The sequence below is a fragment of the Larimichthys crocea genome, chromosome XXIII, assembly GCF_000972845.2.
Source record: "Larimichthys crocea isolate SSNF chromosome XXIII, L_crocea_2.0, whole genome shotgun sequence".
Classification (NCBI taxonomy): domain Eukaryota; kingdom Metazoa; phylum Chordata; class Actinopteri; family Sciaenidae; genus Larimichthys; species Larimichthys crocea.
The window spans coordinates 12,889,303-12,900,611 of record NC_040033.1 but is presented as its reverse complement, the minus strand read 5'-3'; the positions used below and the strand labels follow the sequence as shown (position 1 = coordinate 12,900,611).

At 43.0% G+C, this 11,309-nt stretch overlaps 1 protein-coding gene across 5 annotated transcripts in view; it reads right to left on the bottom strand.

Annotated features, from left to right (window-relative positions):
* Positions 1–323: 323 nt before the first annotated feature.
* Positions 324–11,309, bottom strand: part of mllt10 (MLLT10 histone lysine methyltransferase DOT1L cofactor) — a 39,347-nt gene continuing 28,361 nt past the window's right edge. For 3 of the 5 annotated variants that reach the window (XM_027274051.1, XM_027274053.1, XM_027274054.1), the window contains 9 exons: positions 9,995–10,112; positions 7,301–7,379; positions 5,854–6,041; positions 4,564–4,731; positions 4,153–4,208; positions 3,674–3,975; positions 3,411–3,434; positions 3,098–3,185; positions 324–2,854 (listed from right to left, as the gene is read on the bottom strand). In XM_027274051.1, the coding sequence (XP_027129852.1) occupies positions 2,570–2,854; positions 3,098–3,185; positions 3,411–3,434; positions 3,674–3,975; positions 4,153–4,208; positions 4,564–4,731; positions 5,854–6,041; positions 7,301–7,379; positions 9,995–10,112 (1,308 nt within the window). In that variant the 3' untranslated portion in view covers positions 324–2,569. The remainder of the gene's footprint in view (positions 2,855–3,097; positions 3,186–3,410; positions 3,435–3,673; positions 3,976–4,152; positions 4,209–4,563; positions 4,732–5,853; positions 6,042–7,300; positions 7,380–9,994; positions 10,113–11,309) is intronic. The other 2 variants (XM_019268482.2, XM_027274052.1) reach the window with 2 other exon arrangements.

The following is an 11,309-nucleotide window of genomic DNA, read 5'->3' as shown; positions in this document are numbered from 1 at the left end:
AACAGACTATTAAAATAAACATGAAAAACTAAAATGAATCAATTTAGAATGCAAGTATGCTAAAACGGCACATTTAATGGATTTTAATATACTGAGGGCATTAGTAGTGACTAATCCAGTCCACGCAGACTGGTGAGTAATAAAACCATTTTAAAATAAAAATGTACATTTTTCTAAAATAAAAGTTAAATGTTTAGAGTGTGATTAAAAACCTTTGTGTGTCAGTATGTTCAATATTAATATTGTGCAATGCACCTTTACAATTGGTGGAAAATATTCACTGTGGGTTTGTACATTTTCGACACAAAGACCAAAAGCTCCTGTTTACTTTATCCATAGTGTTTCTTTATTTTGGTGTTTTTGAAATACAATGTCAAATTTCCCCCCCAGTTATGTTCCACTTGTAAAAAATTGATCCAAACAAATGTGCGCACAGATGAAAACACGGTGCCCCCAAGTATAAAATGACTTCTCATCAAGAAAAATGGTGCAAAACTTAAAAAAGAAACACAATGTCCCTGAACATATAAAAATAAATTAATACTTTGTGTGTCCAGTCACTGTCAACCTTTTTGTCTGGTCCTAAAGATTCACACACACACAAACTGAGGCTTCATTGGCTTTCCTTCACACCAGCACGGCCAATCACAATCACTTATGTACACCAACGGCCAATGAGAAAGGTCTATGTACACTTAACGAGGTAAAAACTGTGCCACTCAACACCCCACTGACACACTTCCTCCCCCCTACAAACAGCTATATACAGCCACCCCCCCCTCCTCCCCAGTCAGCCAACTATCAAGTAGCTTCTAGCTTTCAAACACAACACAGAATAGAAGTCATTAAAAGGGTTTACAGCAAGACTCGACTGTATGAGAAAAACAAAACAAAACAAAACAAAAGACAAACAAAACTTTACACAGTAGTACAAAATGATGTTAAATTGCAACACCAGCAGGCTTTTAAAATATATCATCTTATGCCCATTAACACAAACAAACTCCCAATAAATAAAAAGCACAATACAAAGTTGGCTTTGATATTAGAGAATTGCAGCAGAATAACATTTCCTGGTTTTATTAAAGAGACGACGCGTCCATTACCAAGTCTTTTTGTAATCTGTTGCCTTAGCAACGCAGCTTAATTACCAGTAGCGTTGTGAACAACTGAGTTGAGTGACAGGGACACAGGTAAAAAGGAAAAAGAAATCCCGCCTCCCCCCCCCCTTGGCCTCAGGCACTTGGGTTTGGACCCTGATTGGCCAGTCCTGACTGTTGTGGGTTTTTAAGCGGCCGCTGCTGTTGGCCTTTTAGGTCCTGATAGGCTGGTCCTGCTTGAGAGGTAGGTGCAGCAGGGGGCTCAATCAGGAAGATGAAATGTAATGACTTCCACTTGTTGACGACCAACTGCATAATTTCTCTTTGTGAGTCTGTGCACTGTGGATTAATGCATCCCTCTGAATAGTCAACTTCCTTTTTTCCCTCCTCCTCCTCCTTGTTACATTTCACTTCCCTGAGTGAGCCCCCTGTATCTGGCCCAGAGAAGAGACAGTCAAAAGCAAGGCTTCTGCGGTGACTGTACGAGGCTTGGCTCACTGACATTAATGGATCTACACAAACGGAGTGAAAGAGACACGGGGAGAGAGGCGACAGCGAGAACATGTGGGATATTTTCACAAGCCTCTCACCCAGTATTCCCCTCGGGACCGCTGCGAGACAGATGTCAAACATACATCTGCTACTGTTAAGTCCTGTGGTAGTTTCTTTTTTTTCCTATTTTTTTTTTATAAACATGTATTTCTGTTATTTTTCTCTTTTACTGTTTGCAGTTTCTGTGTGTGTGCAAGCTTGTGTGCCGAGTGCACAACTCTAAAAGCTGAAGCCCCTGAGAGAGTGAGACAGCAGAGAGACCAGACCGAAGATGGGGATGCGAGTGTTGGGGAAATGTGGAAAGAAGAGAGGAAATGATGCAAAAAAAACAAACACGTGACACAATGACAAGACAGAGGGGGAAAAAAAGTGAAGAAGAAGCAGCAGAATGGTGAGATTAGAGAAGAAAATAGTGAGACACTAATTAAAGGAAAAGCCGACCTGTTAGACAACTCACCTGCTGAGAGAAGAGAACGGACACACTGTGCTTAATTACTGACACTAACACACTAAGCCAATACCAGTGATATTAAATGAAAATCATCATCTCAACAGTAACAAAATAAGAACCTGAAGCAGCCCTAAAGCTAGAATGAAAAAAAAAAACTGGATGGAAAAAAAAATTGTACAAATCAACACAAAATGTCGTGTTAAGACTAAAAATAAAAATAAACCTGGAAAAGTCAACTAGAGTGAGTTAGTGACTGCAAATGAATGCCATCACTCGCCACAGTGTGTGCTAATGTATTAGAAGAGACAACTGGTAAGAATAATCTACCAGGAGCACGGATTTCTCTGCTGCCAATGTTCTCCTCGCTGAACTACAAAGTTGACCAACAGGCAGATCTCCAGAAAACTCTGCATATTTATTTATTTAAAAAAAAAAAAATCAACAACAACAAAAAGAGCATCTGCCGTCATGTCTTCTCCTGCCCTGCGACGCCCACGGCCTTCTCAGCTAGCCGCGGCTTCTGTGCCCCCGAGGCGTGTGTGTCAGCATGTGCGTGCTGCAGCGCCAGGAAGGGGTTGGCGGTGATGGCGCCTTGGCCCTGGCTCTGGGCGCCGGGCAGCAGGTTGTTGATGGGCAGCTGAGCGGAGGAGAGAGGGATAGAGGGAATCTGGGCAGAGGAGGAGAGGGACTGCAGCTGCTGAAGGTCCTGCTGCTGCTGCATCAGTTGGTAGAGCAGCACCTGCTGGTGCTCCTGGGGGAGAGAAGAAGGGAGGGGAGGGGAGGAAGCAAAGATGGGGATGGGGGGAAAAGAGGAAAAAGAGGGATGAAGTGAAAATTACGGACAAGAAATGAAGGGAAAAGAGTTGGATGGGAAAGAGAACAACAATGAGTAGAGTTGATAAGCTTGGTGATTTAGGCGATTATTAATAGCTCAATGTCTTTGTGTGTGTTTAACTGTGTGATAGTGGTGTGCGTATGTGTGTGTGTGCCGTACCGCTGAAGGCTGTGAGGACAGCAGCTGCTGGAGCTGATGCTGCTGCAGGAGTCTTTGCTGCTCAGACAGCAGGCCGAAACGTGCAGCGCTGACGAGACAAAACACAACACGAGGTCAGACAAAACACAGTATACACTCTGTCCTCGCACAACTCATGCAACTCCTCTTAAATATCCTAATGAATGTCACGAGAAATATAGCTAAAAGGGGATGGGACTGCACATAACTACACAACACAAATTCACAGGCTTGAGACATATGGAGGAGACGAGGGCTACAGGTTGTTGTGATGCTGAACAGACCTTTGTCTCACCTGTTCTTACTAGCTGCTGAGCTGCTAGAATCCGAGACGCAAGCAAGAGAGGGAAAAAACAGGAGAGGATGCAATAAAGTTCTTATTCAAACACCACGACACAAGGCTTGATGATCCCTGGAGTCTCTTTATCCGCTGACAGTTAACTGATTTATTGTAGTCGGTGATATGACTCCACATGAAGCGGTTTTATGATGTATAACATGCCCATGAAACACCAGTTTTGAGGAGATACAAACAGATTTCGGAATGATCAGACGTACCTATTATTAACAGGTAATGTGACGCCCGTAGCTGCTCCTGTAGTGTGTGTGTGAGGGCTGGCGGTGCCGCCCGGCGTCTGGATCACCCCGTTCAGCGCCCCGACAATTCCCCCCATGCCCAGGGCGCTCCCTGCGCCCAGAGCTCCCATCAGCCCTGCCACACCGCCAAGCCCGGCTGGGGTGGTTCCCACGGCAGCGATGCCGTTCAGCTGAGGCTGGGGCGGGCTCTGGGAGACGGAGGGAGGGGTGGAGAGAGACGAGGTGGAGCCGCTACTGCTGTGGCCACCACATGACGCACTGTCCTGAGAGAAAGAGAAACATGTATTTCCTTCATTCTTCCGATGATACACTTAAAAACAAATATATAATACTGATGGTGTAAATGTAATAATGTGTAAAACCGTGACTTTTGATGACCATCTGATGCCTGTTTCACTAAACCATAGCTAGTTATTACTTTAATTTTTGTTTGTTCTTACCTGAGCTGCCATAGGTAAAGATGAATCAGTGGCTCCCAAATGAGCTCCTTTCACATCTGAAACACAAATTAATGCATTATTTTTATTATTAATTTCACTGATTATGCTGCTGATCTGTTCCAAGGTCCAAGGTCCAAGATGTCCTGTTTTGTTAGATATTGAATTTAAAATAAAATAAAACACAAAAAAGAAATACGTCATCACATCCGAAAAGCTGTAATGAGAAGATATTGTTTCAGCTTTAATATCTGTTTATATTTATAGTTTGTGAGCTTGTATGTAAGCAACACAAAGTGTGAATACATGTTCATTATCCTGCTTTTCCGTCACATTCTCACTTATTGGCAATAAAACACATTAAAGAATGAATAGAATGAATAATAAAATGATTACTTATGAGTTATTCAGTACATTTGTGTGTGTGTGTACCAGAGGAGGCCGTGCTGGGGGTGAAAGGCACTGATAGCTGAGCGCTGAGTAGCTGCAGTCTCTCTTTCTTCATGGTCAGAGTTTTAATCTGCTCCTCCAGCCTCCTGTTCTCCTCCTGCAGCTGGTGGAGGGACTTTAACATGCCCACCACTGAAAGAGATATGGGGACAAAACTGATTGATTGATCAGAGTATTTGAGTGAAGTGAGTACTTTCTGCTTCCTGATAAAAAACAAAACAATAAGACAATAAAAATAATCGCAGCATCAACACAAGCATTTCAAACTTAAACTTCAGGATACTCTGACTTTCTGAAAGGCCACTCCTTCCTCAAGGCAACACTCCATGCAACTCAGTGACTGATTAGACAGATATACTCCACGGGGAGGTCAGAGGTCAAGATCAGCTACAGAACAGTGACCCTGGTGACTGTGCCGACTCAGCATAGAGCTCAAGGACAACTGAGCCTCCGAGGAGGCGGAGGAGGAGGACGACGACACAGAAACTTAAACCTGACTTGTGCACATGAAGGATGACCTTTCTAACAACTGGGCCGCCTTCCCGTTTTCATTTTCACTTTATAGATCCCCGAAGGGATGTTCAGACAGGCAGATAACAGCCAGAGATGGACAGATGCTACAATAACAGATAAAGTGAGAAAGCGACTGAAGAGAGGGAGCGAGAGACCAAGTAAATGGCAACAGTTGGGAGGCAAGAGGGTGATGGATCAATTGATAGGAAGTGAGGAATTGAGCAAACACAGAAAAGGTGGAAATAATGATTAGCCATAGTGTGTAGGGGCGGGTATCAAACGCAATACTAATTAATAATGCTGGCAGAAATGTGTGACAAGTACAAGAAAGCTCGAACCAAATGTCTTGTATGATTTAGAATCTTGTGGTCTTGATCAGACTGTTCCTGATTTAAAAGCAAAATGTTGCTTATTCTAGACATTTTAAGGCAACCTGTACAGCCTCTTATATTTTGGTTCACTGACAACATTATAATACATTTAGAAAATACACTGATCAGACTTTGTCATGGATAGAAGTCTCTGACGTATCCCTGGTGTTTCTACAGCCTTCATCATTCAATGATCATCTGACTCATTTGAAAACAGGGACCAAAAAACCCCCCCAAAAAAACACGTAAGCAGGCAAGTGGTCAACTTTTGTGAGATATCAGAACATATGAGTCAGGTATTGATACTTGAATAAAAAACTATATGTCAGCGCCTTCAGGTGTGTTTTAATGTGTGTGTGTGTCCTCTCACCGTCTCCCTGTGCTCCCTGCTGCAGCAGGAAGCTCTGCCCCTCGTTCCACTGCCTCTCCAGGAGCTGCTCTATGCTGGTGGCCACCGGGGGCATCGTGTCCCCTCCGCCTCCCCCCGCCCCTAGCAACCCCGGCCCCGGCAACGACCCCGAGGAGTCATAGCGGATCTGCAAGCCACCAATGGGAGAGCTGAATGAAGGGAGAGAGAGACAGAGAGAGAGACAGAGAGAGAGAGAGACAGAGAGAGAGAGAGAGAGAGCATGGATAGAAGAGGAGAGATAGAGAGGTCAATGGGGAGATTAACGACCCAACATAAACGTCAGACAAACATAGACACTGCTGGCTATAAAACTACATCAATTTGTTGTTACAGTGGCCTCTAATGAAAAGGGGCCAGGCTTTCTGTCTGTGTGTGTGAGAGGGAGAAAAAGAGGACATGCAAGAGAGAGAGAGGGAGAGACAGAAAGAGGGAAGTGGACTGTCTTGATGCGATAAATCTTGGGTGTGTGTGGGTGTGTGTGTGTGTGCTGAGACAATCTGTTGAGTGCGAAAGACGGGAAATGAGAGACAGCAGGAGAGAGTGGAAAGGACAGAAAGTGAGCTGCTTAATGTGGGGGAAAAAACGGACATGAACGGCAACATTTTCCCACTTTTGAGTCAGACCGCAAACGTAAACACACTGATTTGGAGTGTCAAAGTCACAGCAATATCTAAAATATGCCTACCACATTGATATTAAGAGATTAAATTACTTACAAAATCCTCAAGGTGATTAAAATGATGTCAAATGTGCTACTACATTTTCTCTGTCACTGTGTAAATTAAATACCAGCCTGTCAAACACTGGACGTGAATTATTACAGGTGCAGTGTAAAAAAAAAAAAAAAAAAAAAACCTAAAATGCTAAAAAATTGTGACCAACCTCATCAAGTGAAATTATCCATCCCACAAAGAAGTAGAAACAAACAAAAATGCATTTGTATCATCAACATTCCCATCCTGAAAGCTCCATGCAAATGTTCCCAAATGAAGGAGATGCGGCAAAATCATCAGACTGTCTTCTTCCATGTGTGATTAAACCAAGGTGGGAGGGGGGGGAGAAAAAAAAATCTAACTGGAGTTGAAGGATGGTTACCACCTTCAAAAACACAAGTTATCGTTGGCTGAGCGAGAGCGAGAATTGCCTGTAGGGGTAAGAGCGAAAGGGAGAGTGTGTGCATGTGTGTGTGTGAGGCGTGAGAGAGAGGGGGAGAGAGAGAGAGAGAGAGAGAGAGAGAGAGAGAGAGAGAGAGAGAGAGAGAGAGGAGACGAGGGGCCAGCGGAGGGGAAAGCAGCGAGGGGGGATGGGTGAAGGAGGGGAGGGAGGTGGAGGGGGGAGGCAGTGAGGAATGTAAATGGGGAGGCATCTGTGTGTGTGTGTGTGTGTGTGTTAGAGAGTGTATACTCACCGTGGGGTGGTCTTGGGAGAAGCTCTTATGGAGAAGCCCTGAGCTCCGACGCCGCTGCTGCCGTCTACCACCTCCTGATCTACACACACAAAAAAGAAAGAAAGAAAGAAAAAAAAAAAAATCAATCGCACATCTAAGACCAAGTCCGCACTGAGCCAGCTAAAGTTGAAAACACTTCGTGTGAATACGTCCACAGCAGAATTTTCGGTCCATTTTCCACGAGATCTCTTGTCCACAAATGGCTAAATCTCTTCTTCGCTCTATTTTTGTGGGTGAACAACAAAACTGTGCATCACAGCCAACATCTGGCGAGGAGTGAGACCAACAGCCTGGTTATTCTGCCGAGTCTGTACTGGTTTCACCTCTGTTCTGTGGCCTCCTGCTCTCTGGGATCACCTATTCTGTGATTTCACACTGCCACACTCGTCATTTATCTTCATCACTTTTGTCTTGCTGGCAAATAAGAGCAGAAGAACATTTGATTGTGAGTTCAAATATAATCCGTCATACCTAATATTGTAATATAAGCTTGATAACTTTTACTAATTGTATGAAAATTCATTATAAACTTATAAACCTCTAACCACAAGTCACTATGTAGGATCTCATACTGCACCTTTTTTTGGCAAACAAAAGAAATATGTATTAATTCATGCAGGATTATGCAGTGACTGTTATTATTTTTTATACACATAGCAGCAGCAGAGTCTGTGGGACCCCAAACAAAGAGAAACTAAAGCCAGCGTCTACAAAACTTCACTGCCACTGAGCCGCAAAACTTGCATTTACAAATTTATCTGACGTGGTGTGGCCACATCGTAGTACTTGTAGGTCTGCAACCTACAAAACTTTGTCCGCCTTTGTATCTCTTTCACACGAGCCTTCATTCAAACTGTGTGTGTGTGTTTGTGTGTGTGTGTGTGTGTGTGTGTCTCTCTCTCTCTCTCTCTCTCTCTACCTTCTGTGAGAGTCTCTACCTCCTCCCTCTGGGCCCCTGGCCAGACGCTTCTTTTCATTTTCCTCAGTGAGAGTAATGAATCACACATGCACACACATGCATACGCACACTTTTGCATTTACACACACTCACACAAACTCCCCTCTACTTAAGACAGTCAATCCCAGCTTTTACCCCCACCAGGTCACCACTCTAGTCCCCCGCTCGCCTTCTTTTTCAAGTCCTTTTTGCTGTCGTAACCCTTTCCGTCCTGGCACCTCCCTCCAGACACTCAAAAGCAAAGAGACGCGGCTGCCAAAGTAAACAGGCTGCATGCATACAAACACGTGCACACCTTGCATGTTTGTGCTCACATGACCCTTACTAGTGCACAAACAGAGCTTCACGCTTGTGTAGCTGTACACGAGTGTGTGCATAACATTACGCTAGGGAAATATTGCAAGGAAATGTTCAGAAGGAGTATAACAATCGTTTCCATCACTGATTCATCTATTCGTCAATCGACTGACAATAAAATCTGCAGGTAGTCTTACAATCATTTCAAGCAAAAATGCCCAAAATTCTCTGTTTTGAGCTTCTTCCTGTTTTATAATCACCGAAAACTGAAGTACCTTTTGCTTTTGGACTGTTGTTTGGTTAATCAATTGTTTAGGGAAGTTTAGCAGATTAACTGATGATGATATTTACATTAAAGATAATCAAGAAACTAATATACAATGATATATAGAGCTGGAAGCTGGAATCAACAAATGTCTGACATAAATATAATATCAAATAAATACACTGCTTTTTCTGTTAATTCACACACACACACACACACACTGAACTTCTACTTAAATAATAAATATCAATATTTATCAAATATAAAATTATATATTTTTCGGAATAAGTTGCCATTATAGTGTAACAAATAGTTTCCAATGTGACAAAACTTTTTTTTTCTTCAGGAATTGCACAAAGCATGCTTGTGTCTACACACACAACCTGCCTAGTCTCTATCTGTGCACACACACACACACACACACAGACACACACACACACACACACACACACACACACACACACACACAGCCCTGTGGCCCCCTGTCATTCAGCCTGATTAGTGAGTTGACCTGCAGGTCAGTGTGGATCTGGCTCTGATGACTGCTGACCGGCAGCAGGAACTACCTACCTTCCTTCTCCTCCTCCTCCTCCTCCTCCCTGCTCTTAACTCTCTCCTCCTCTCTTGCTTCTCCGCTCTGGTCAACCAGATGTCTTCTATCAGGAAGTGGCTACTCTGATTACTAAAGCCACGTCTTACTCTTTCATCAGCTCTTCTGCTCTGGACAGCCAACAAACCACCTCTTTTCTGCTGCAGGAGCTCCCTGAGGGCGGCTACCGGCCCTCTCTGCTACCCATCGCTACCTCAACACAAGCCTCCTCTTTCTCTTACGCTGGCCACAGCTTAGCGGACAGTTCTATGTTTTACATGTAAATTATAAAGGTGAAAACTGGTGTGCTGTATATATTTGTGTGTGCGTGACAGAGAGAGAGAGGGGTGTCATGGTGTGTAACTAGAGCTGAGTGGGAGGAGCTTGAAAATATCACGAGTGCTGACCCTTGACCTCTCTGTGGGACAGAGGGGGCTGACTGTGACCCATCCATGATCTCCCTTTCTTTCTCTCTCGTGCACACGCGCAAACACAAACACACTTTTGTCACGTGCTCGCACACACACACTAGGTATGTTGCCGTACCTGCTGGCGAGGCCTCGGACTGGGCGATACGTGCCGCCATGGCTGAGTTGGGGTTCAGTCTGTTACCAAACATGTGGGAGGGAGCGAGGTTGAAGACGGACCCTGGCAGACCGCTCACCTGTAGACAAGACAGAAACAGATGAAAATGAGCCACAAAATGCCTGATGAGATTTTTTTTAGTTGGTATTTTTGCCTTTATTGGTTTGCTGATATCATAGAAAGAGACAGGAAACAAGGGGAGCAAGAGAGGACTATGAATGCAACAATACAACGAGTCCAGCCAGTGGAGTTTCATGGTATGCATCTTAACTCGGCTATCAGGGTTTTAAATTTTGAGAAAGTAACGTGTTCTTCTATGAAGAAATAAAACTCTGTATTTTAAAGAACAAAAACCTAAAAGTTACATTTTAATAAATTTCAACACTACGAGTCATGATGATTTTTTCACGAATTATTCATTCTGTCTAACTTTTTTCTTGATTTTTCAATTAACAGTCAATTGTATAAAATATCAAAAACAGTCAACATGTCTAATATAATTTCCCAGAGCCCAAAAGTCAAATTAATTGAATTTACAATGACACTGAACAACTAATTGATCAAAACTGTTGATTCACTTTCTGTTTTGTTTCTTCTTCTAAAAAAACAAACAAAAAAAAAAACAATAGAATTTTTATATTATATAATTTTTGTAGCAAAGCAATGTCATCAGTTGTATTTAAATCACGTTACATTGTACAGTGCCATCCAGCTACAGCCCACTTTGCATTGCATTTTTTTTTTGGAGGTCTGTACGTTATTATTACACATTTAATGAGTCAAATCTGAGAATCAATCCAATCGATCTGGTTTGAGAATTTAAATTCTCTGGTCTATTGATTCTGCTTCGTCACAAAGCATATGTGTATTATGTCACGCCTTTTCATGCCAAGCTGATTTCAATGGAGAGAAAAAAAAAATATATATATAAAATATATAATATGAACGCTTTACTATTTTCTTTTCATGCTCAAAAAACAAAAGATATATTATGGATCCACAGCTCATTATTCCGTTACACACACATACACACAGAGCTCAGAGTGCCTCGACACCCCGACAGTACGTTGACATGCTGACAAAGTGTTTCTGATGCATAGAGTTTAATCCAATTAAGGCATTTCCCAAATAAGGACCGTGGAGGGAAGGGTGGGGCGGGGTGGGGTTAGAAGGAGGCGAGCAAAAAAAAAAGAACAAAATGGCTGACTGTTTTGGTCGCTGAAGAGTAAAAGAAAAACCTGCGACCAACGCACGTGACTGCAGAAAACTTATTTAA